Here is a 27724-nt window from a genome sequence, read left to right as displayed (position 1 = left end):
TAATGGTTTATGTTTTTATTCTCCACAATGTATCAAGAACAGCAAATATCCTGAATGAATTTTTGCAATGGGTAAGGCAGAGCCTTATCTTGAATTTTTTAAGTACTTCTGAAAACAAATCCTAACTAGAGAGATCTTGTAAGCAGTATAGTAAGTTAACTGTGTAGTGATAATTCTTTGGCATGCCATTGTTGAAATCTAAAAAAGTTTCACTATTTAGGTTCTTTGGCCAGTGGTCAATAGTTTGATTATTTGAGGTCTTTTTTTTTTTTTTTTTTTTTTTTTTCTCTTGCCCATGCTCAATTTGATTATTTGAGGTCGATTTTTTTTTTTTTTTTTTTTAGTGTGTGAATAGAATTTCCATATTGCTAAATTAAATCTGAGAAACAGTGTTTTGGAACATTCTGCCTTGTAACCTTGTTTGCAGACAGCACTCGTTGCTTCCAAAGAAGTTTGTGAATTACTTCTTTCCATTTTCCTTTATACCAAGATGATTGTAAGATGCTTTTTACTTTAAATTAATCTGAAAACTTTTCTCAGTATTTTAGCGAGAAAAATCCACTAGCATCTCAATGAATTCTCACATATTTTACTCTGGCTTTTTAGAACATGAAGCAGTGCATTTGTCATCTATTTTTCTATGCTTAAACTTGCTTTCTTCCATTATAATTTCAAAACTGTATGAAATTTTATGTTAAAACTATTATGGAAATAGTGTGAGGAACCGTAGAACCCATGTGTGTTGATCTCAGTTTTAGTAAGACTATGGTAAACATGTGAGCAATGGGAGATCAACTTACATTTTTATTCAGCTGTTCTTGTGTAAATTCAGTGGCTAATTTAGTAAAATACTGTCTACTTCAGACTAGAGTGTGCAGTGAATATTTTTTTTCTCCTGAGGAATATAGGAAATATCAGAATCTGTACTTTCAGGTTTTGTCTGTTCAAATTTAGCACTCTTAATATACATATTTAGGGCCATATGCCTTCTTAAGCCTTTGTAGTTTAAAACAGTGTAACAAACTGGAATTCTAAAAATGGCAGAAGGCATGAAGGAAAGGAAGAGCATGTTAGGGACAATGATCTGCATTATTCATATGTCATACAGTTTCTGGAGAGCTAGTTATGAGTTAGAGATTACGAAAACTTTTATTAAGCCTATAAAATGAATGCTGTTCACAGTGTGTTGTTTTATGAAGTATTTTACTAGTCCTGAAAATGCTGACTTTGAAAATAGTCAAATAGTCACTTTACTAGTTCTGAAAATACTACATGACCCTAGGGCTGACTACAGATGAAGCAGGCAGAAAATTTTCTTTGCATCAAAAGTAGTAGCAGAGTCTTTTTGAGGTAGAGAAGTGGCTGAATTTCTTCTTTAATAAATAAATAATTAATGGTTGTTCTGGTGGGATGGTAATGAGGGGAAAAAAGCCTGTCTTGAACAGAAGGCTTGCTAAAGTAAGCAGCCCATCCATAAAGAGGCTTGATAGGATTTTGGCAGTTTTTCGTTTTCTAGATTAATTTTAAAAGGTTGTATTTAAGTGTGTTGTACTCTCAAGACTCGCAGCTGGCTGAAGTCTTAGCCTAGTTTCTCTCTAGATGATGAGTGCTGCTTAGCTGGTTCACTAGTACCTGTTGTCAAGAGGGTTAAGCTTGAGTATTCTTTATATCTGTATTTTTCAAGTTAATGTTCTTTGTAATAATATTTCTGGTTTTGAAATCAAGAGTTGGATACTGTACCGTGCTAGAGTAAATGTTTTTGTGTTTACCTTGTCTTATGTTAAGAGGACTTGAGCTAATCTTTTGCAACATGTGTTTTGGTGATTGAAGTACTGCAAAATAAAGCAATATTGCAAGTAAATGCAATGCAAGGCAAGTTTGGAATTCTCAGAGTTAAAATGCTTTTCTGCCAAAATATATACGGATCAGTTGGAGGTTTGGCATTAACCTCTGTTACGGTATGAAGAGCAGTTGTCTTTGGCAGGAAACAAGTGATGAAACCCGTGCTGAAAGCTCAACATAAGTGCAGCAGTCAATTAAACAAAGCCCCACAGATCTCTAGGAAAACCAAGGATTTCAACTTTATGGTCTTGGGCTTGTGTTTTAATTACTAACTTGAAAACAGTGGTATGTGAGCGATAGCTTTTTGCTAGGCTTAAGTAACAAAACTTTTGTGCTGGTTCTTGTCTTCTTTAACTGGGTACCTATTAGTCCATTTTTATGATGATGTAGGAGAAGCATACAAAATTGGTTTTGGCTGTGCCTAGATTGGTACTTGCTGCATGCAGCATTATGTGACTGCTGCATTGTAGGGCGTAGGTGTATTGGGGAGAAGGATTGAACCAAAAATACCTGGGGCAAAATTGTAATCTCTCTGCCAAAATCTAGGAATTTTAAAATGGTTCACCTTACTCAGATGCTGTTTAACTAAATGAATAATGTAATGTTTAACAGTTTCTGTTTATTGTTTCATTAGAGATCTTTTAAAAATTAATTTTACAGAGAAAAAATCATGGTAGTTGTTGTCTTGACTAGCAAATCTAAAAGTTCCATTCTATGTCTGATGGATCAGAAAGAATGCTGTTTTCTCAGAATGGGGACCAGGGATTAAAGAAAAGCTTTTGCTGAGACTTATTTTTGTTAGAAATAAGACCCATATTTTTTTTCTCTGAAGTCAGTTGGTCTTTTGGCAAAATCAGGTCTCTAGCACAGAACACCTTTTAGTCCAGAACAAGTTCTCCACTTAAGCAATCTGAACTTCAGGAAATTATGGAAGTCTAAAATCAGGAAATAGCATGTTGGTTTTTCTTAAAACCTTACAATTTTATTTTTGATTTACAGAAGTATTTTTTGTAAAAATCATGTAGATAGTGTTCTTTGTGGGAGGATTTGATTTATGCAGTCAGTGGAGAATTTATGCACTGACACACCCTAAAAGAAAGGAAAATAATGAGAGAGGTATTTTAATAAATATTGGACAGGCGAGATACAAAATACATAATGATACATAATGAGAAGTAGCTGATAAACTTGTTGTAACTGATGAAATGTAACTCATGAAACTGTAGTTTCATGTTTATGGAATAGTTTTGCAGTGGTCATCTATTCTGCCTTTAGACCAATTTGCAAAGGACTTCAGGGTTGGAGTTTTCTCTTTCCTTTTTCTCTTTATTCTTTCATTCTTTATGCTTCATTAAGTTCTTCAGAAAAACATTCTCACTTTCCAAATTAGGGGTTAAACTGTTTTCAGGTAAAGAGTTCATCTGAGAAATCTGTGTGCATAATATCAAATGTATATGGCATTCCCTTGCAACCTGTCTTTTAAAAGCAGGAAATTATTAGAAAAGAGCATTCTTTACTCTAATTTTGTAGCTGTGTCTGATATTTCGTACTATTTCCAGGTATTCTACACAGATATTTGTAATAGTAATAATACTTGTAATTTTTATAAAATTTCTGTAGAGCCCTTGTTTATTATTCCATTTACCTGACTGCTTTCGAAGAGACACACAACCTTTTTCTATCTTGATGATCTTAAATATACAGTCTTGAGTATATCTTGCTTCATTTATTCTGCGATGGTGGAGGTGTGTACTGAACACTTTGGGGAAAAAAAACAACAACCCTGTTTTTCCTTTCTTTACTACCTTAATATATGTATCTAAAATGATCTTTCATTTAACATTTGACAAAGATGTTTTTACTGAGTTTTATACATTGTTTAGCTTCAGCTTGGCCCTTTCAGCTGTTGCTCATCTGAACTTGATGCTGCCTAAATAAATATTTTTTATGTAATTTATATTTTCATCAGTATTCATTCATTCAGAGATGAATTATGGTATCTGATCCAACACAATTCTTGTAATCATCCAAGGCTGATTTATCAGTTCCACTGATAAAAGTCCTCCTCAGTGGAAAAAAAATAAAACCAGGCGAATTCCATATCAAACTCACTATCTTAGATTTGATTGTGTACAAACCTCCTTTTGGCTAAAATCCTGTGCCCGTAACAAGGCATTCATGCTTAGTATGAATGCCTGCAACTTGAACTTCAAGACTTGATTGCTTGTTAGTCATTCTGCATCATCATGTTTCTTGTATAGTTGCAATATAAAGATTATTTAGTGTCTTTAAGTATATGCAGAAGACACCAAGTTTGTTTTGGTGATATGACACCAGAATTTTATCCTGACAATTTCTAAAGAGGTGTGGTTCAGATGTGGTTCATGTGAGCAGTGCTGAAAAACTCTCAACAAGTCCCAGCACTCTGAACAAGTGGTGTCTTTACTTCTGTTCCTGTGATACTTTCAGTTACTGATATATTGGTTAATCCTGTTCCTAATGTAATACAAAAAGGGCCAAAACTCACAGAAGTTGAGTGCTTTTTATCTAATGTATAATTACTTTATAGTTAAGTACTTTGTGATTTTAAAAGTACATTTAATTTTTATTCATTCAGTTTGCTGTAGAGGAATTTTTATGTCTGATAGATGTATGATATGGTTGTGTTTACTGAATGATTGAAATATGAGTTGGTTAAATGTTGCTTGAATATTACTTAAATAACTCTGTTTTGTTGTAGCCGAAAAAGAAAACTAAGACATTCAATCCTCCAATCCGTAGAAACTGGGAAAGTAATTACTTTGGGATGCCCCTACAGGATTTGGTTACACCTGAGAAACCCATACCTCTGTTTGTTGAAAAATGTGTGCAATTCATTGAAGATACAGGTAAGATAGGAGGACTGTTAGAGGAAAGACTTTCCCATTTTGCATAATGAGTAATACCTCTCATTTTCTGTTTTAAAGTACTTACAGATTTTTTTCCTAGAAATAAATAATTGTGGGCTAGGCACATTTAAAAAGTAGAATGCGTTTTCTAATTTTATGTGTAATATGTGATGTTTTTTTGACTTTATTTGTACAAATACTTAATTACCTTTTGACAAGTGTCTGAGGTCTAATGTGTTCCCTGCAATTAATAACACATCACTTTCTAGTGCCAAATGACGTTCAACCCCATGACAGTCCAGTCCTATATGTCTCACTGTTGCCACTGTGTTTTATTTCATGTATTAAAAAGCTCTGAAATCCACATTTTCCAGTTATAGAAAACAGGTGCTTGAAATGGCTTCTGACTTGGTATGGTTACTCAGCTTGCTTTCTTGAGTTTGAAGGTAAACCTAGTTTTGCATTTTAACTTGTTGCAGAGATGTAAACTTTCTGAATTTCTAAATTTTCTAAATACTGTGTAATACTTCATGAAAAAATGTTCATCTATTGAAGATGTAATTTCCCTGTTTAATGTAAAATATTAACATATATATTTACACTAGAGTGAAATTTCACAGTATGGTTTTGTCTCTCTTTGTTCTCCCTGGCTTTCTGGGTGTGTGTTTGTCCCAGCTCTCAGCCTATTTAGTGTGACCATGAGGCAAGTAGGGTGATTTTGCTGGTCAAACAGAAGACTACAGTGAGGAGTGGGGATTTTTTTTGAAGTTTGGGAGTGATCTGTGGTTGGGTTTTGTTTGGGGTTTTGGAGGGGGATTTGTTTTTTGTTTGTTTTCGAAGATTGTTAGCCCTAGTTTTCAGCTAGTGTATAGATCCTGCTTGCTCTAATGTTTTATAAATGCTATATTGCTGTATTTGAAGTGACAGTGTGACTGAATGGAAGCACATGCAGGACCATCTTTTGATGTGTGTCTGCAGTGGGAATATTGTTTAGTGCAAAGTAAAACATTGTCTTTTTTCCAGATTTGCTTAGATCTCCAATACAATTTTGTCTCTAAGATGAGAGTAGCAGTTTTAGCAAGAATAAAGCTAAAGGAATTTCTTTCTTATAGTAAAATTCAGTTTTGCTGCCATCTCTTAAGAATTGTATTTCCAAAAAACTACCACAGGTGGTAAGCCTCATAGCTGTTTTTGAAGACTTACATGCTGCATTATTGCAGTAAAGAAATTAGGTGAAACCTCAGGTACTGATCTTTTTGGAGTCAGAGATATCAGAATAGATCTGTCTTTAACCTTTACTTTCTATGGATTAAAGGTAAGAGCTGTATTTTCTGCCCTCTTGCTTTTGCTTTTTCCATCTCACCCAGTTAAAAATGGGAAAGGAGGAAGAAGGGCAAGGAGTAATAGAGTGGTGTTGGCAGTTTAATAGATAGATGTTAGTTTTTGCTGTTTTCTGTAGCAAAAAAACCCCAACCCAAAACAAACCAGCATTATTTATAGGTGAGTCACTGTCACTGGTGTTCTTTAAAAGTGGCTACATACAACTACTATGTATAGCTATATAAAACAGATATTGACTGGTATTGAATACCAATTTCAAGAGTTTGTAGAATCTAGCAATAACTTAATTTGAGCATGCTTCACTTTTTAAGAATACTTTCAAACAACAAATTTATAAATCCAATTTTAGAAGTTTTATTTGCTTAAAAGTATTGTCATCTTTGTGGTGAACATTCACAAAGTACTATTTCTCCTGAGGAATTTTCACCAGCTTGTGGGATGAGAGAGAGAACTATAATAGTATAGGAACATTATTTGTTGTCTTTTTTCCTCGTAATTGTCAAACCCTGCAACCAGCCAAAAAATTTTGCACAAATGTTCTCTTCTCATGACCTGTCTTGGGAAAATAAGATATTGGGTTAAGCTGCTATGTGTTCAATATGTAGGGTCTCCTCAAAAGGGGTGACTGAGAAGGCAGAACTTTTCCGTTAGCTGCTTATATAGTTCATCCTGGAATGCTACTGTACACCTGGAGAGTTTTAATTCTGGCCATGAATGTAAGCTGGACAAACATTGTGCTATCTGTATAGTTCATGACTGCGAAGACACTAGTTGTCTTCCTAGTTTTGTTAAGCACTTAGAACAAAACCTCTGCTTTTGATCTGTATTACAGTTTTCTTTCTCCTACTCTGGATTCTGTGTAAATAGCTTTGGTGTTGTTTTCAGCTTCCATACTTGGCTGTGGGAGTTTTATTTCTTGTGTGTATTATTTTTATATTGAATTAATATGCTGTAGGTATTTGAGTTTCAAGCAGGGTTCTGATAGAATGTATTTGTTGCCTTTGAGAGAAAAAAAATATTCACTTGCATTACTTTCAAATCCTCTACTGGTATACAGTCACATCGTTGACTTTGGGACTGTCTGAGAAAATTCTACAAATATGGAGTTGGAGATTATCAGTCTGCACAAGGCCAGTCAGGACCTGTTGGCTCAGGCTGGAGTCCAGAATGGTACCGTTCCTGTATGATAAAGCTGCTTGGCCCTGGGGAGTCATTCAGTACTCATCTGTCTCATAGCAAGTCAGTCTGCTGTCAGTTTGAACTGCACTGGATGATACCAGTGTTTATTATCATTGTCTTCTTAATCAAGAAGTGCAGTCTTTTCCAGCTCAGCTAATCTGTATGTTTGTCTTACAGAGGATATAATTGTTCAGCATTTCCTCTTCAGGTACTTCCATGGGTTCTTCAGCTTCTTCCTGTGTAATTTGGATTGTGGCTGAATTTGTGCTTGAGCTTGACTTGAAGGGCTGATCTTCATTTTTAATGTTTTCTGTTTCTGTCTCATGAAATTATACAAGGCAATGCTTTGTACCATCTCATCTAAATTTTGTCCAAGGCTAAAAAGTACACAGAGTGAAAAACAGTTTTCTCTATTTCAGATGCCTAGATGAGACAATAGTACCTTAAAGTGTTTTTGAAGATTCTTGCTCCACCGTAAACCTTAAAGAATTGAGCACATGTAGAAAATACCATCAGATTTTTGTTTTACCATAATGTTCTGGAATATTGTCACAAAAAAAAAAGTGTGCCTCAGTAGAAGAGGGACAGTTTGAAAAAACTAAAGTAAATTCAGGACCTTAAATTTCTAGTCTTTTATAAATCAAAAGATTTTTTCTTTCTGAAGAAACCATATTGTTCCTGTCATTGTAAAGGGTGATCTGGTCTGTGATAAGGGATAAGATAAGGGATCCTAAGTCTGTGCCTATAGGTGAAGGTTATTGTCTCTGTGTTCCTCTTCAGTATTTTTCAACAAAAATCTTTATTCTAAACTGGTTTAGCTTTATAGAGCCAACCAATTAGTTCTTGAAACAGAGCTTGAATCCCCTTGGAATCTTTTTGATAGTATTGGAAGCAGAAATTGGGGGGCAATTAACTCCGGTTAATACCGAGTATATGTGAAGCTGTTAAGCTGTAAATATGTGTTAGAACCTCTTTTTCACAGCTGCTTGCACTGTCACTGGTACTGAGAGTACAAAGCAGCAGTAGCACATAATACTTGGTTTTGTTGGAATCTGTTGATTTAAAACAAATCACAATACCATGTGAGAACATCTTAAATCTTATACTACTGTCACTTCTGGATAAAAAAGGAGGAAAGATTTGCTAAGTATTGTAAACAAACTTTGCTTCTGTGTTTCTACGTTGTCCATGATTATAGGAAAGCCTTTTTTCTATCCAAGCCTTTATTTTTTTAATTCATTGTAATTATAGCAGAATGAGTAATATTTTGGTTGGTTGTCAGAGCTCTTTCTTGGTTCGCTGAACAAGATGATCAAAAGATTTTTTTTCCCTTTCGGGTAAGTAACTTGCCAATGACGAATTACCAAGTTCTCCACTAAACATCTTGGTATACGTATATAATGTTTTCCAAAAAAAAGATTTTTGGTAAAGATACTGTGGTCTTATCTATAACCTTTTACAGGCTATGTGAGCACTTTCCTGTCATTAATGACGTGTATGATATTTGTGTGCTTTTACCTCTGTCATATCCTTTGCAAATTAGTTTGTAACTTGCCCATGAGGGCAGCCATTTCAATTTATTGTCATTGGCAGCTATTTTTGGTTATGGGAATGCAAAAGAGTATTTTGATGATATAGTTGTTCTGGTCTGGTTTTTGCTTTTTCCTGATGGACTGAAGAGAACTTCATTTTGTTGTATCATTTGAAATGAATTTTTAAAATGTATTGGTTTTTTGTAAACTAGGTTTATGAAAATGTATTCAGCAGGGAAACTAGGGTTTTGATTTTTAAGAAAATTGTAGTGGCTGTTTTTGTGTACAAATAATGGTGCTATGCCAAGATATGCTAGAAAAATATTACCTGCTATTTTTAAATAAGAAAATCCAATGTAAACCATTACCTTTTTCGTACAACTAATTTTTTTCGGAATATACGTAGCAGAATTGAGATACTTTCTGAAGTATGCTGTATGAATTGCATGAGTTCTGTGTTTCTCTAAGAACTATCATGGTGAGAATAAGGTAGATATTCAATACTCTGATAGAGAGGAACAGATTTCTGAAGGGTAATTTAATGTCTCCCACAAAATGTTGATATAGTTTGAATTTTGTATTGCAGTATAATGGAAAAATATTTATTGAATGTCCAGTTGTAAGTGTAAAAAGTGTACATATTTATGCCAACTTTGTAGCTTGAGTGTTTCCTTGGTAACTTTTTTATACGGACACCTCAGATTTAGTGATTAAATATTCCATGGACTGTTCGTGTACTAGTCAACACCTACTGTTGTTGATTTTTAAGTTTTCTCAAGCTTAAAATAATTCAGGCAAGATGACTTATGCTAACTGATACTATTACTATATCAGCGGTTTTTTAATATTTTAGTAACTTTTAGCATTTTGGGTTTACTTTTTGTATTCGTTCGTGCATTGGTGAAAAGTTTGATATAGATTACATTTCATTCTGTTTATCAAGGAAGGAGACACCAAATTAACATTATAAATACTAGCAGTTTTGCCATTGAGTACATATAGTTCATGATAATATTCAACTTTAATATCAGTATTTTAATGTTTTTTTCCTCCAAGTTTTCAAATGTTTTTAACTTTTTCTAGAATATTGCTATCCATGTACTTAATTGACCAGATTATAAATTTTAGATTCCATACTTTATAGAAAACTGATAACCTTAATAGAGTGTGTATTGTACATTAAATAATTTAGCAAAGAGAAGCTTATTATAATAATCTGTTTTAATAATTAAGTTACTCAGTTGTGAGACAGGGAATGGAATAAAGACAGGGGAAGGAATTTGACAGAGCTAAATGTCACTGTCTCACATGGTTCCTATGGAGAGCTGTAAGAGAAATTAAAATTGTGTACTCGGTATATGTACAATAATTACTGATTTTGATATTGAGACCATTTTTGTAATGTGGGGAAATTTACAGTTTTGGAGATAATGCAAGTAAAAGAATATTGGCTTCTTCGAATTTCCTTCAAACCTAGCTTACACCATGGTCTTTTATGCTGAATCTGCTGTGAGGCTAAATTTTTACACTGACAGTATAGATAAGGCAAAGTTTGTCTCCAAAGGATGAGGTTTGGTAGAAATAGGCAAAGAAAATGAGTCAGCAATGCTTGTTGTGATAAAAAAGTCAGGTACATAATTGAAATATATTCCTAGTGGCTGGAAAATTGAGAAATTCAAGATTGATTACCTCCCCTTTTATTCGAGGGGCTTGGGAGAGCTGGAGGGCTTTAGGAACCTGTTGTGTTGGACAGAGAGAACAGAACCTGACATCCCCTTGGCCTGGCGTATGAGTTTCTGTCACTTTTCATTTTGGGCACTTGTCAGATGTCTCTGAATCAGTGGAATTCACTGTTCTGAAAAGCTGTGTCAGCAGAAATGGTAAAAGTCCTGCTGTGTAGTATTACAGCTGCTAAGCTAGGAGTCAAATCCATGCCAACACAAGTGCAAGGCAGGGAGCAGGAGCAAGGAGGGAAGGACAGAAGCAGTGACTGGGGAGGTGAGGAGATGAGACCATCGTTTTCAGTCATTGTTCAGTTAAGTTGACTCAACTGCCCATGAAGCTTTATGTTTAGCAAAAAATGCACACAGGCCATGACTCTGTTACTCACGATTCTGGTTTAAATAGCTCTGCAACACATTTTGTACCCTCATCAAGTTGGTGAGTGATTCCAGAGTGGTTGGTGTGGTTAATGTATTGAAGACCAGAGCTTCTGCTGAAGGGAATCTAGACAAGCTGGAGGAATGGGATAATAGGAACCTGAAGGAATTCAGTGAGGACAAATGCCAGGCCATTCAACTAGAATTGCAAGGGCTGAACCCCTGCACTAGTACATGCTGAGCACTTGCCTGGGTCCATATCAGTGCTAATGAAAAGGATCTTGTGGTTGTGGCAGAAAATAGGCTGATGATGCCTTCTGTATTGGATTTTCCCAGTTGAAGGGGCAGGCACTACAGCAGTAGAAGTGGTTACTGATTTTTGCTCTACACTCGTTGGACATCATCTGAAATACTGCAAGAAAGGTGTTGACAAACTTGGGTCTAGCAAAAGAGGGTCAGGGGCTGGGGTCAGAGGCTGGAGTTCCTAATATGTGGGTTTATTCAGCTTGGAGAGAAAGAGGCTGAGGAGGTACCCGGAGGAGGTTTCCCATACCTATGAGGAGATTACTGAGAGGGTGCAGCCAGGCTAAAGAACTGAAGTACAATGTCATTAATATAGGAGGTTCTGATTAGAAAGAAAGGGAATACTTTTGTTCTGAAGGTTATTAAACCACTGGTTTGGGTTATCCAGAGAGATTGTGGGGAAAATTGGAGATATTAAAGGGAAGTTTAGATAAGTACCCAAATCTGATTTCAGTGTTGACTGTTATTTGAGCAGAAGGTTGCACTAGATGATCCTCCTGAGAATTCCTTCTGTGATCACTTCAAAATTGGCACAGAATAGGTTTCAGTAGTTAGGAGACTGTAAACCAGTCCCGTGTTTGTAACTTTGGAATTAATCAGGAGAGGAAACAAACTCAAGAGGGTAAACCAGACATCAGTCATTTTTCCTAATGGAAGACTGACTACCAGACAAGGGAGGAGCACATGCATTAATTTAGTAGTGTGAGAGAATCACTCAAAACTGTAAACAAATCTGTTTTGAAATACTCATAAAACACATGTTGTGCATTTGAGTTGTATTGCTAATGAGATATCTCTTCAAAAGAAACTCATGGGAATTATATAAAGAATTCCTAAACAACTCAGGTAGGACAAAGATGCCAGGGTATGTACGATAGTTTGCTGCTCCATTTATTCCCTCAGCATTCTCCAGACCCAAAGTGATCAAACAGCTATATGCCTGAAAACTACAATGCTTCAATTGCACCCATTTTTAATGAAGTAAAGAATGCACCTGCTTCTCCTAAGCATGTTCATAGTGTCATATTAATTGTAGTCTTGTATTCTTTAAATGGGCAGGCCCTAAAGTACGGGCTTGAGTGACACTTCATAAAATGATTGAGACCTTGTTTAATAATCAGTTAGTGTAAATTATAGAAATGTTAATTCAGCTGTGGAGAGCTTCCTATTTGTAAGGGTCTTTCTAAAAGTACTGCTTATTTCCTTCCACTACTTATTGTTTATTGAACATTTCAATATGCTGTAAATTATTTTATTACAAGAAGCAGTAAAACACTTCTTTTGGTTCTGGTTTTCAGTGTGTGAATTGAATGTCATGGGACTTTAAATGTCAGTATTGATGAGGACACATTAAATGTGTTTTATGTAAGTAAAGTTAGTGTGAGATTCTTAGAGTTTGGCTTCTTTATTCAGTAATTATATACATTCTAGGTGTACATAGAAATTACTGGTTTGGATCAGTAAATTGGCAGTTCCTTTAGTCTTGTGTTGTAGCATAGGAGTTGAAAAGAGATACACCAGATCAATCTATGCAATAAAATTAGAGAAATATACAGATCACCAAATTTACAAAGGTAGGTGTGGGAATGATAGTCTCAGCTATTGTAGTGGAGAATGAGTCCTGAGAGGTTCTGTTGGCCACTGTAGAGGAATTGAACTGGGAGAGATGGACTTGCTGTGATTGTGGCATGTATTCAGAAACACAGGCAGAATATGATAGCAGAACCTGGCCATGGATGTTGATAACAGACCCTCTATGAGTTTTCAGCAGTCCAAATGTTAGTATAGCTGCTGTCGCTTGGGAACAGGCTTTGAAATCATCATAGACAGCTCTCTGAAAACTTAAACTCTCGTACTTGCTATCAAGCAAACAAAAAAAAAAAAAAGAGTAAGTGTTCTGGAGGAAGAAAAATTGTGCTATTACATGATGTGATGCTGTACACACAGTTTCGATATTGGCTGCAATTTGGTTCAGCCGTCCTCACAATAGGAAAGAATTGGAAAAGATAATACATATGGGAATAATAGTAACTCTTGGATAAAGATGCACCAAATCGATTAGCTTAGAACATTCTCAGGAAGAGAAATTTCATAAATTTACAAAACTGACTCTGGGAAAATGTAGAGAAATTGCTACTTGTTGTTGAGAGAAAAAAATATGCAAACTTTAGGTACTGAGCATAAACTCTGTGCTTTCATAATGTACATTCTGGAATGACAAAAGTGCAGTCACCATGATGTAAAGACTACAAGTAAATTACTTGAAGGGGTTTGAGTGAATGATAAATCCCCAGGTGGCTCTTACAACACCTTATACAAAAGCCTACGTAAGCCACCATCTGCAGAAAGCTGGGAGGATATACCACAAAAATATTGCTGGTAGATTTTGGTTTTTTCTTCCTGGCCTTTCTACTCTCCTCAAGCATATACAGCATGGTGTAGTATATGGTCTGGAAAATGGATATTGTGCCAGGAAGATTTTGGTCTTCTCTTGTGCTGAAGTTAGTATGTTCCAAGAATTGTGGAATTATGTTGGGGCCTGAAAATGGAAGTGTCCTGCAGACTGATTAGACGTATAGGTGCAGATCCACTTTGCTCATTTTCTCTGAAATGCTTTGAACCCCATGTGGTGAAGTTCCATTTGGGTGGGATGGAGCCCTGGTCACAACTGGCAGCACAAAAGAAGGTGCAAGAGAATTTATTAGGCACTAGGAGGTATTTTGAGAAAATAGTAGCCTAGGCAAAGGGAATGTGCACTGTCTTGAAATAAATGTAGGTTATTGTGATGTCATGTAAGGAGGGTCTAGTTATTTAAACCTAGAGGTGTTGTAAAACTAGCAGGACAGAGAAGCAAATAAATCACATGATTCTGATATATAATATTGCAGCAGCAGTTGTGTTTGGTAAGGATATGTTGAGAATGACAACTGGACCAGAACACAAACAGAGTAAGAACATGGAAAAAAGTTTTGAAAAATCAAGAGGATGCAGATGAAGGAACCAAATTTTTAAAAAGCTGACAGAAAAAAGAAATGTTGAGAGCTCTCTATCTCTCCCTCTTTTTATTATAGATACATATTATAGACATGCAAGGTGTTTAAAAGCTAAAACTAGTGACCTAGAAGTCTGATACTTGATGGAAGATCTTGATGTAAGAAGCGTTTGAGAGACCTGGTTGCATAATAGCAAGAACAGAGAACTGGAGCTTTACTTAAAGAATACTTTCAGACTTCTAGCTTTGTGTATACACACAAACAGATTAACTTGTCTCCTTCCGTGCCTTAGAGAAAGGGTAATGACAGTTGACCAACCATTTCATGAAGCGTGACTTTCTAGAATATACACGAGCAAGAAAAATTTTTTCCTTGAGGAATTCAGAAGACACATTTAGCTTAATCCAGAATTGCAGCACTTCATTATTTTTGGAAGATGCCTAAGTTCAGTAGTCATCTCCTTGATTAACCTGAAAATTTTCTGAAGTACTGTAAGTTGTCTTTCTTTGTTTCTTAGAACTGTAGTGCAGATACCACACTAGAGCATATGTCTCCAAAGCAGCCAGTTCTTCAAGTGTGTGAGATTTATACACTCCTGCTAAACAGTGACTGGGTCAGACTTCTTAGAAATGCTATTGCAGCACATGCAGTTTCCTTTGTGCAAAAGGACATTGAATAGTAATTGGATAAAACAAAGACTATCCTGGAGCTGTAGGGACTCCAACAGAGAATCCTCTCATACTAGACAAAGCAAATCTTGATCATAGCTTGTTCTCATCTACCGGTGGTCTTTTGTATTTATTTACGGCTTCTGGAGGAAGCTGTAAAGAGGAATTTAAAGTAGTGGTCTTTTGTATTTATTTATTTATTTACGGCTTCTGGAGGAAGCTGTAAAGAGGAATTTAAAGTGTTTCTAGCTGTGATCACATGAAACACATTTGGGATTTTTTTTTTTGAAGGCAGGTTTGAAACTTTTTTCAAGATGTAGGAGTCACTGAATCATTGAAACCACTTTTTGTTCTGTGCCACCAAATTTAACCTTTTAGTGGTGTTCAAGGATATCAGTGAACAAGGCTCAGGTTTTATGAAAGGACTGTTCAGGTGTATATTTACGAGTGGAAAATCCTTGGCTATGGAATTGGAAAGCTAAATGATGGACATGAATGTTTATTGAAGAAATGCTTACTAAATAAGCCTTGATGCAGCCAGTGAAGAGACATGTTGAGTTGTTGAGACATTAAGAAGGAAAGAGTAAGTTAGAACAGTCATGTGAAATTGTTATAAATATCTCAGCTGTATGAACCATTCAAGTGGTTTTTTTGTACTTTGAATATTGTTATAGGTTTCTTAATGTTTCTTGGTAACCATTGGGTGGATTGTAGTGTGACAGAACTGTTAAGTATTGATCTGATGATCTAAAGTGTATTTAGTTATTGGCCTATGATGGCAAAAGGCCAAGAGATTTCATAGAACTGTGAAACCTGTGAATTTTTAATAAACCCATGTAGTGTTACAGAGATCTAGTGTATAGATAATTTTGCACCCATAAAGGTAACTTGAAGAATTAAAGAACTATAAATTGTTTATATTGCTTAATAGATTCTAAATTAAAAAAGAAAAATATAGTAATGGTAATGGTGTGATGGACTATCAGGATGGACTCCTTCATTCTGTGAGTAGCTGTGGGCAAAAAAAGGTAGCAATGTGGTAGGAAGCATAATCACTGGAGTGGAGTGTGTGCATAATTAAGGTGGACTGTTCAATGTTTACCTTGAAAGGCTGATGGAATTATGATGATGTGTGGTAAAACAAAGTAATAATGAGAAGCTTGGGGAACCTCTGCTTCCTAACACCTTTCTCCTTTTCCCCCACCTCTTAAAGAAAGACTTGTAAATGATGGGATAATTTACCTTAGATAGTGAGGAGAAATGGATTCAAAGTTTATAAAATATAAATGGTAAAAGAGAAAGCATTGGAAGTTGGAAGATAAAGTTCTTGTCATATACAGGAGTGTGTTACACCATGAAATTAAAAGATCAGGATTCAGTTACAAATGCCTGGGTTTTTTTTTACCCTGCAAAGTATTTTAGCGTGTTATTGCTTGTCATAATAAATTGTTAAGCCCCAACTCTGAAGACAGTTTTTAAAAACATAAATTTTGTGGGTACCACAGAATTTAGGTTTTTGATTATAAAAAAACCCCGGTGCAAATAGCAACAGTCTAATAGAGATCAGTAAGAGAATAATTTTGGCTACATTATTCGACAAATACCTGCATCAGAGTCTTCTTATCCTACAATGTCATTTCCTCTGACTCATGTTAAATGGAATGATGGACTCCATAGACAACCGACAGTTTGTGTTTTGGTATTCCTATATTGCTGTAATAGTTCATGTGTTAACTTTTTTGACACTTAAGAAATGTTTTCCTACTTTTGATTTCTGAATTAGTAGTTACAACTGGTTCTGCTTTGCTTGATAGTATATAAACCTGCTTTTTAATATTTATTTTTCCTCCTCTTCTAAGGATTATGTACTGAAGGCCTGTACCGTGTTAGTGGGAATAAGACCGATCAAGACAACATTCAAAAACAGTTTGATCAAGGTAATCAGAGATTTTATTATTTAAAGCTATGGATTTATCACAGTGCAATATAAAAAGATTGCAATTTCAACCCAACCTCTGTAGCACTGTGTCCTTAATGGTCTGGTGGGTTGTATTGGTATAGTCTAGGTTATTGCCACTGAAGCTCCAAGGATAGGAAGAGAATTTTGTTGCTGGCTTAAATGCTGTTAAAATACTATCTAGGTGGTATTTGGAGGTTTGAAAGAGTTTAAGTGCCGTATTAGTTGCTCCTTGTGTTAACAGTTCATCAGCCCTAGGCATTAAGGCGTTCACTTCAGCTTCTTGTGCCCCACAAACAGTAATTCTTTAGTGAAAGCTCTCTTGAATACCACGCATTAACAATTAAGTCTGAATAATTTCTAATACAGCCTTTGTCATTGTAGAATATAATGAAATGTGATTGGTAGTTTAGACTGTTCACTTTGATGTGTTTATATTTTAAAATGAGAATATTTTTTAAAAATCCTTGAATGTTAATCATGAAATTGAGTCTGTGAAAAATTGTAAAATATCTCCTAGGTGTTAAAGAAAATAAATGTGCTATTTCTTTATGCTTTGCTGCTTAGCAGCATTTTGGGAAATAGAATTTATAACTTCTTTCTGGGCAAAATTGATTAATTGAAAGCCAGTTAATGACAAATACAATATCATTCAGGTCTTCATGGAGAATAAGACAACTTCATTTTTTGGATCTTCTGCTGTTTTGTAATACTGTCAGATTTTCTTATATTTGCTTTTTGTAGGTTGGTGTGATAGCAGCTTGTCAACAGATTCACCTTTTCCTTCCTTATTTAATAATAATTTAGCAAAATTTTACTTTTTAATGTTTTGAATAAATTCTTGTCTTCATAAAATATTATAAGGAATGATAACAGTAGGTTTTACTTACACTGCTATTTTTAAATTTTTGTTTTGCAGATCATAATATCAGTCTAGAATCAATGGGAGTAACAGTGAATGCTGTTGCTGGAGCTCTGAAAGCTTTTTTTGCAGATCTGCCAGATCCATTAGTTCCTTACTCTTTGCATCAAGAGTTGTTAGAAACATCAAGTAAGTAATTAACTACCTTTTCTTGATTTAGTTGTGTTATTTCCATTGCCCTTATTGCAATTTTACTTCATTGTAAGTTGAAAGGACTATCTATCTACACTGAGTATTTTTAAAATTTCCTTAGACACACGTATTTTTTAATATTCTTTAAAATTAGAAGAACTGTATATGGTGAGATGAATGTAATACACTAATTTTTGACAATAAGTTTATATATTATTTTCCTAGACAATTTAATTCGGAGACATCTACTTTTTTCCATTTCTTGTTAAGTGATAAAAATGATGAAAGCTCTTGGAGCAGCTTTGCAGTTGTTAATGGGAAAAACCCCTGGAATTAATGAGTTCTTACATTCAAAATAGACTTTAAAAATCAGACACATCTATGGGATATTGTGGTCATTCTCTAATTCACGTAGAGTTTTTTTCTAATTCTTTTGGAGCTCTTACAAGATGCTTAGTTTTGTTTGCCTTTGCCTTCCAAACATTTCTCAGACATTTCATAGTATTCCTGTCTTTGCAATGAGTGTCTTGTATTGGCAGCGAGCTGTTCCACAGAACGACCACCACACTTTTTACTGTGACGTACAGTATTCCAAAGTATTTTTTGTTCAAAACATGGAAGCACTGGTCTAAGCCTAAGGCTTGGGCCTGGACTTGATTAATATATAGCCCATTAGAAATTTTGTATTTTCTGATGATGTCTGTAAATAGCTATTTTTGGTATTTCTGCTGTGCTTTTCAGGCATATTGCTTGTTTAATGTAGTTGCTTTGGTTTTCTTTTTTAAAGATAAAAAAGTGTAACAGTTAAATTCTAGTCAAAGCATAAAATAGCTTAGAATATAAGTGTAATTACTGTTTTAAAATGCCATTTATAGTGTTCTAAATTTATATTTGGGATATATTGGACTGTATTTAACATTTTTTCTATGGTATTAGGGTAGATCCAAGTTCTTTTTAGCAATGCAGTCAAGTAATAGAGGGGAACTTATAGTCCTTTTTATAATATGAATCATCATTGATTAGGAGCATATTCTGCAGACTGTATGGATCCACAGCATTGGTTGCTGCTTTTTAAAGATAAAATTGCTTTATTTCATATTTCTTTCCTACATGTTGGTTATTTCCTGTTTGAAGCATGAATAATGTCCTTTGGGCCTGTGAACAATCCTTGTTCTTCTTTAGGCAGCATATTCAAAATAGCTGCACCAGCCCTATTTGTAATTTTTTTATTATTTGAGTAACTGTGAAGTTTAAGAATATTCTAAGCTCATGTGAATATCTTTCTGTCACAACGTTTTGCAAGCAGAGGGAACTCTAACAAGAAATGACCCTGTCACATTGTTTTTCTACAAGCTAGCAGTAAGCTAGTCAAGTAATTATTTGCTGAACAGAGATAAATAATTCTGCTTAAATTCAGAAAAATATTTTTGTGCTTAGTTAAACTTGCAGTGGGTGTCCTTTGTCCTGGTTACTCTAAGCACACTAACTCTATAATAAAAAGTTACTCTATGGAAATAAGTATTTTATTAAATGCTTTCTCACTTGATATTTCTCTGTGGGTTACTTGTACCATTATACTAGGAAAAAGACTTAGCAGCACTTTATTCAGTATGTCTTTCTAGATGTGTCAGAAAATGTCACTTATTTCTATAGAAATCATGGATAAGACAGAACGGCTACACGAGTTAAAAGAGATTGTGAAGAAATTCCACCCAGTGAACTATGATGTCTTCAGATACATAATAACACATCTAAACAGGTTTAGTATTTTTTAATTTTGTTTAAGTTGTAACAGTTGCATTAAAAATTTTGTTTTTAACAATGAATTATCTATTAGAATTGAAAATGTGAAAAAAGAAATTAAGAGTTACAGTTGATTAATAAAGCCTTATAGGTTTGTTTCTCACATATTTTTGACATACATTTATCTGGAATCATTGCTACTGTAAAGTTATAAGAATGCTGTACGTAATAAAAGCTTGAAAGAGTAACTTCAGCTAATAATAACTATGCACCTAATTATAACTGTTGCAGACCCTACCTCCCCAAGAAGTAATAGCTATTAAAATGATAGGCTAATCTAGGTTTTAAGGAATTTGAGTCATTTGGTCTAAACACCCTCTTCCCCCTCTCCCCCTTTCCCCCTCCTGCCAAAACAGGTGTCAAATCAAATAAATTCTAAAATCTTCAATCAAAATCTAAAATACAGAGCCCAAACCCTGTGCTAAATAGTTAATGTAGAACAAAGCTGTAAGTAACAGTAAATGGTCACACTTGCTTCTTAAATTTTGCTCCTTGCACGAAATTTAACATTTTTATATTTAAAAGTTATTTTCATATTCACTAAAATAGTATTAATAGATGTATATCACATCCTAATCTGTGCCTTTACATGTGGAATATCGTAAAAAAGAGAGGAAAAGAGCAGCTTACTTGTGCTTCTTTATTCAGCTACAATGAAATTATTTTCTGAAATCCACAGAATGAGATAAACTGTATTATTGTTGAGGTTATAAGGGATCTTTGGAGATTGTTTTGTTCAACCCCATTGCTTTGACAAAGTGAATTTGAACAGATTGCCCAGGATGGTATCCGGTTAGGTTTCAGTATCTCCAAGAAGGTAGACTCCAGTCTCTCAGAACAGCCTGTTTCAGGCTCAGTGCTCAGTCATCCTCACAATAAAATGTTTTTTTTTATGCTAAGAGAATTTCCTGTGGGTGTTTGTGCCTGTTGCCTTTTGTCCTGTCGCTGAGCACCACTCAGAAGAGTCTCAATTCATCTTCCTTACCAACCAATGATAAGACTTTCCCCAAGCTTTTCCAGGCTAAACACTCTTAACATTCTCTGCTTTTCCTCATCTGAGGGATCTTTGATCTCTTAATAATCTTCTTCCTAAAGTCCCTTCATTGGGCTCACTCCAGTGTGTTCGTATGTCTGTTGTGCTGGAGAGTCCAGAGCTGGATCCCAGACTCCAGATGTGGCCTTTGCAGTGCTGAGAGGAGGGTAAAGATCAGCTCCCTAGACCTGCTGGCAGCACTCCTAATGCAGCCTAGGGTGCTGTTGGCTGCCCTTGCCACAGGGTCACCTGGCTGACTCCTGCTCAGTTTGTTGTCCATCAGCACTTTCTTGTCTCTCTGTGCAGTGTTACTTTTCAGCCAGGCAATTTTGTGTATAAACACATATATATAAGCTTTTCATGACATTTAATTGTTCTGGAGTACTGTTTGTGTGTTTGTGTTTCTTCAGTTATTTGTAAAGATTTAACTGAGCTTGTGGTACAGGGGTAGAAATAAGAAGCTTTAACTTTCCTGCTTTGTCAACAGGGAGAATGTAGGTACCCTATATTTGCACTTTTTACAGAACATGTAAGATTTTGGAATTTAGGTACCTACTTTTACACTTCTCTCTTTCACGTGTTCAGCTTACTTAACCTTTATTGATCATGGAATTGACTGGAGAACATAAGTGATGTACATTGAACCTTCTGGTCTGGTCCTCTCTATTAATGATGCATGATTTACATTGCAGGTTGCTAGTAACAAAATTATATTTTCTTAAAAAAAGGTCATTTTTTATCTCATTTGCAGTGTCAGGTAGTTGCATTCCATTCAACAAGAAGTCTGCTTGGTTGTAAGGAAATGCGTATATAGAAAGAGGTAGATACAGCTGTGTACAGGATCTTAAAGGCAACTTGTAGCTAAATTCTTGATAGTCTGTATTTATTTTTAAGAGACTAATTTGTGGTAAAATACTGCTGGTATATAATTAAAATGGAAATGTTGTTTGCCAAAGGAATTGTTCATTTGATGAGGTAAAGCAGTCTTCTACATCATGAAAGCTCTCATCACAAGCTAATGTTTTAGATGCTTTTTTTTACATCCTACTTAATTACAGTAAAATATGTGCTATTGTTGTGTAGTTAGTAATGATTTGTGATTGATATTATTTTGGTATGTCCACAAGCACAAAACCTGGTTGTTGAAACAAAAAATACAGGTGTTATTCACATAGTATGGGAACAGTAAGCATGGGAATTTAATAAATGGCAACAGTGAGATGAATTTTTCCTTAGTGTTATAAGCACCTTTCTGAGCATTTCAGGTAATTGTGGTTAGTTAACTGTAAGCAGAAGTGAGCTTTTAAAACAAGATAGTGTTGGATTGACATTGGGCTTTTTGATACTAGTTGTGTTTTAGACATGTTCTTTTAACAAAACCCTTCATACATAAGGACTAATCTGGCATAATGTGCTTCTGAAATCTGGGAAAACACCAGTGTACAGCTTTTAAAGTCTGGTCAGAGTGGATTTGCAGTCTGAAGTTCCTGAGATGTGGCAGTGAAGAAAGTGGGCAGGATCAATAGAGACGCGTCATCTTTAATTTTGAGTGAACATAGAAGGTAGATGAGCACTTGCTGAGCACTTAGAAGAAGATTCTGAAGTAGTTAGAGACAGTTAGGTTGGAGACCAACATACAGGTTTGGTATGGTTTTGTTTACTCTTAGAAAGTATAAAGGTAAAGTTGAAGCACAGGAGGGGATGCAGTTGATTGTTCATTTTGTTTAATCTGGTGGTGAGCTGTTATTGGGGAAAAGGTGCAATGCATTTCTTTTTTTTCTCACATCTAGTCATACATTCCCATTACTTCCTTTATTTAGTCTGATGATCATGAGGATGCAGCATGTTAATAATAATGCTAAGCAAAATGAAGCTTACATTGATTCATTAATCTGTAAATTAATTTAAAATGTAATTTTTTTAGCAAAGAGATTATGAATTTTACTGCTGCTCTGAAATAGTATCCAAATGTCCTTTGGGCCAAACTTACTCAAAACAGATTGAGAGACAGTATTTGTATAACTTCACACTATTTATGTTTTACTATTACCATTATACATGCATTGTAAATGAGTGGAAATGTTTTCTTATGGTGTTAATTCTAGTGTTTACTATGGCTTTCACAGCTCTTCAGTCTATGGACTACAGCCAGCTGTCAGAAATTCTTGTGGGCTGCTCTTGTGACAAATTTCTGAAATTTTATTTTCTACCTATTTCTACATGACAATTGTGGCTCTGCTACCTTTGTGATATCTACTGTAATATAGGAAATGCATGTCCCCAGCTGAATGCATATCTTAGGTGTTTGCCAGATATATTAACACATGATTTTTCATGTATATCTCAGTAATTACTTCTAGATAAAATTGTGATGTCAGTTTAGAATGCAGAATATTTTAGAAAACAAAATACCCTGACCCTTTCTAGCCTATTGCTGTGGAAAGCATTTTATTTTTCTGAGTAGGTATTTACTTGTAGATGATAAATTTGATAACAGGATGGTTTGTTATCCTTTGAAGGTGTTTGTTTTTGTTTGGTAATAGTATTGCAGTAGTGAATTTAGATAATAAGTGAAGAACCTGTTTCAGTTTGTTTATTATTGTCAGTTCAAAATGCTGGTGGAATGTTGAATTTCTTTCTTGATTAAAAGCTTAATCAGATTTGTATTAGTTAACTATCCAAATCTGGAAATGATATGGTTTCTAAGTTTTCCTCTGCATAATTGCATAAAATATTCAAAAATGTTTCTCGTTGATTGCATACTGGTTTTAATTCACTCTGTGTGTATCATTCTCATTTCAGGGTTAGTCAACAATATAAGACCAACTATATGACTGCTGATAACTTATCGATTTGTTTCTGGCCTACTTTGATGAGACCTGATTTTGAAAACAGAGAGTTTCTTTCTACCACCAAAATCCACCAATCAGTTATAGAGACCTTCATTCAACAATGTCAGTTTTTCTTTTACAACGGGGAGATTGTAGAAGCACCCAACCCAGTGGCTTGTCAGCCACCACCTTCCAACCCAGTGCAGATGGTGGAACCCATGGTACCCCTGCAGCTGCCGCCCCCGCTGCAGCCCCAGCTGATCCAGTCGCAGTTACCAGCAGACCCTCTGGGCATTATGTAGACAGATGATGATTGCAGGCAGCCTGGCGCTGGACAGTAGAGACAAGCTATAGACATGCATGTTTCAGGATACAGTAATGTACTTCATATTTATGAAAAATAATTCCCATCCAGCTGATTGGACATCTTTTTGTTATATCCCGTACTGTGTTCCTCATTTGTACACGCTGCAGATAAAAACTATGTGATAAGCATGACTGGAGAGGTTTAATTTTTAAAAGCAAAAATAGCTATAAAGTACAAAGCTGCTGCTGCATGATACCTTATTGCAATCACTATATCATTCCTGTGACGGTTTGTCACAATATATTGTGAATAAAAATTTTTCTATAGAAATTAAATGATTAAAAAAATTACATTTATGAAACATTCAGTGCTTACAGCCTGCTTTATGGCTGTTTTTTGTTATTTAACATGCTATTTTTGGCAATTTTCTTCACATTCAAGCATTCTGTGTAAACAACTAAAGCCCAGCTATAGTTTATTTTGTAATCTCCTGGCTACTTATGTGACTTTATGCTTAGGGTGGTTTATGGAAGAATGCAAAATGCACTGTTGAGAATTTTACAGTCCCTCACCATCCATCTTTACATATAAGTAAACCTGTGGACATTTTAAGGGTGGGTGAACTTGCTTATTATTTCTTACAGCACAATACCAAGGACATGCTTGTTGTAAAAGTGAGTTTCAAATATTGTACAAAAATTTTGATGTTGCCTACTTATTTCTTTATGTTCCAGTACTGAACTAAACATTTTGTAAAACTGTTAATTCTGTAAACAGCTGCATGTTTAAAAGATCATTGATGGTCTTGTAAACTTAATCTAATATATTTTAGATATTTTAATTTTTCCCACTTGGGAATACATGTAGTGTTTAGAAAATAGTTCATGACATTTTCATATAAGGTTATATAACTTTTCATACATAAACATGACTTTTGTTGTAGTAAAATTCTCTAAACCAAACAATGTTTTAATCTAGGACTTCAATTAATCTATTCTTTAAATCTATTTTTATGTGACCCTCTAAAGATATACAAAAATGCATTGCTAATACATGGCAATAAATACTTTGGGTACTGACAATTAACCTCTTTGGAGTGTGTATATATAAAATCACATAAAATTGTATTCATATTTTTTTCCTGTGGTATGTTGTACTAAAATTTCAAATGACTCTTTTTTTTTCACTGTATTTTTAAATTATCTTTTTTTTTCATTTATTTTACTTTTATATTGGTACAAATTTTGCTGTAAAAGAATGCTGCTTAATTTAAACAAATCTTTTGGTTAAATATTTTGATAGTGGTAAAAAAATTAGAAGGTTACAAATTGTAGCAAAGGGGAGACCATAGACAAAACACTACCTGTAAGACTTTTCATAGCAGCTTTTTTCTTTCATGCTCAAAATGTACCTTTTTAGGTCTGCAAAGAAGAAAGTTTTGGCTCATTCAGCTGCTAGAATGTTTTGTGTAGTTTAAAAAAAAAGCTTTATGATGGTCACTGTTGTAATCTTCACTTATAACAAGATTTAAGATCGTCTTGTATGTATTATAGTAAATAGATAATTTTGAGAATTAAGGCTTTTATTAAGAGATTGATTTGCTCCATTTTCCCAAAATAAAAATTGCCTTTCCCACTTATGTCCTAGGTATTGTACTTCTAATGACTTGGATTATCATTCTAGATTACTAAAATACCATAAACCTGGCTGCTGTTTGAAGTACATGTATATTATAAATTATCTTGATATTGTGTTATATTCTTGCAAGTAATTATCTTTTTTAAGAAAACAAACAAAAAAGAAAAGTCAACCCTATTCCTATTGCAAAGCACACAGGAACTAATAGTACAATAAAGTCTGTCCTGTAAATTCTAGTATTCATAACTTCTTCTACTTTACCTGTTGTCTGTATAGCTTTTATTTATAGTTTTCAGTCTAATCTTGGCATGTTTAGCAAAGAAAATGAAACTTCAAGAGTTTTATAAACTATTTCTAGGTTGCTAAAGAATTTATTTTTCTACTGTATATGGCATAGACAAAGCATCACCTGTACAGGAAACAAGTCTATTTCTAATAGAAGTAAGCTTAAGAATAAATGCCAGTCATATCCATATTTAAAAATTCCATCTATAAAGTATCTCCAGTCTTTGTAATGTGAATTACATTTTAAACTTTCTATAAATTCCAAGTTTTTTGCCATGATATTTAACTAATCTTTGGATACTAATTTTTAGAATGATTTACATTCCATTTCATTATGAACTTTCATGTTGAACTTTTGATCAGCAGTATTTGCAGTACCATTTCTTTATGTATGATCTTGTGGCTAAATGGCTAAATCACCATTTTTTTAAAGAATCTTAACACTTCCATTCAGCCAAATATGAAAGGGTTATTATATTTACTGGATAAGCATAGAGAAATAAGAGCATGGCATGTGGTGCCTGCTTGTCACATGGAAGAGTCCCTGCATACTGTTTGCATTATGGAACTGCTGTGTGCAGGAATGTGGACATGTGTGTATGTGTAATATATACACTTGGAGTTTTTTTATCTGTTTGTGTGTTTATGCAGACATGCATGCACATACACCCACATAGTAAAGTTTTTAAAGTATACTAGGAAATTAAACTGTGGTTATTAAAGATTTTTAATAGAGCTTTCTCTATTATTATTTTTATTAGCGCTATAAAATGAGGAAGCATGTTATTATATCCAAATTCCTCATACTTTGGCTCATGTAGACCCTTCTAGTTTTAATGAAAATCCAAATAATAATAACTATATTTTTTAATGTGAGCATTTTTACCATAATATCTATCTTGATAAAGATACAAATGTATATTACTTTGATTGAGCCATCTCAGTGACACTTTATGGAGTAGTTTCTTTTTTTGTGTGTGTTATTATGGTATAGACATACTGCAGTGTATTGTCTTTTACTGTTTTAGCAATTCTAAAATCCCAGACCTGAGTTACAGAAGTGCCATTTCAAATATTGCTTAACAGGTTGTTTCAAAAATCCTTACCCTTCATGATCTTGTGGAATTTGAACTCATATAGTGTAAATAGATTGCAGATGTCAACTTAAGTGAAAAGAAACTTTGTTGTTATATGTTTTCTCCTTTATTTGAATCCTGGTTGCTAGGAATTTATAGGTATGTTTATTTTTAGTTGCTGGAGTTTAGCTTCTCATATTTATGATAAACACAGAAAAACTATCAATTGGAGATTAAAAAACCAGGCCATAGTTTATGTGCTTCTTTCATTTTTTTCAGTAATTGTGATGCTGTTTGTCAACTGCAAAAATTGCACACATTTAAAAAAAAAATTCAAGTAAAAATTTTGTTCTTTGTTTATAATGTAATCTTTTATTGCTACATCAGGAGAATACTGCAGTGAATTAAGTATCAGTGAAGCTTATTCTGTATAAAAGATGCAACGAATAAAATACTAAGATGCTTACTGTGTATAATGTTCAGTTTAGTTGCCTACTAAATTTTTAAAGGCAAAAGCACCGTATCTTTCACAGACACAGAAATGAAATCTAGCACTAAATCTTACTAAAGTAAGAGTGCAGTGTGTGTTTAAGTTTCTCTTGGGTGGGTGGCTGTTTCTCGTGGGTCTCTTAAATTTATTTTTCCTGTGGAATCTAAACCTGAAGTAAAAACTGGGCTTTTAAGGTCAGCTTTAAGTCATCAGTGTTGTACATTATTAGTCATAATTCTGCTAATGATATGGGATGAACACAGCTTTGATAGCAGTACTGCTTTTAGTTCTCATGTTTGCAATGTCTGTGCTTACTTAGTCTAAAGCATTTAGACTGCTTTATCAAAAAATAGGTCTACTGAATCTGACTGAAATATAATGCACTGTTCAGACTCCAGTTTCTGA

General features: G+C 34.5%; 1 protein-coding gene across 1 annotated transcript in view; it reads left to right on the top strand.

Moving 5' to 3' along the window:
* ARHGAP5 (Rho GTPase activating protein 5) overlaps positions 1 to 27300 on the top strand; it is a 47213-nt gene extending 19913 nt beyond the window's left edge. Inside the window, exons 4-8 of the mRNA XM_039704826.1 lie at positions 4583 to 4730; positions 16705 to 16782; positions 17722 to 17853; positions 19510 to 19615; positions 23495 to 27300. Of these exons, the coding sequence (XP_039560760.1) occupies positions 4583 to 4730; positions 16705 to 16782; positions 17722 to 17853; positions 19510 to 19615; positions 23495 to 23825 (795 nt within the window). The 3' untranslated portion in view covers positions 23826 to 27300. The remainder of the gene's footprint in view (positions 1 to 4582; positions 4731 to 16704; positions 16783 to 17721; positions 17854 to 19509; positions 19616 to 23494) is intronic.
* The last annotated feature ends 424 nt before the right edge of the window (positions 27301 to 27724 follow it).

The sequence above is a fragment of the Passer montanus genome, unplaced genomic scaffold (genome assembly GCF_014805655.1).
Source record: "Passer montanus isolate IOZ18808 unplaced genomic scaffold, ASM1480565v1 scaffold18, whole genome shotgun sequence".
Lineage (NCBI taxonomy): Eukaryota > Metazoa > Chordata > Aves > Passeriformes > Passeridae > Passer > Passer montanus.
The sequence above is the reverse complement of the archived record's forward strand: the minus strand, read 5'-3'. Positions and strand labels throughout refer to the sequence as shown.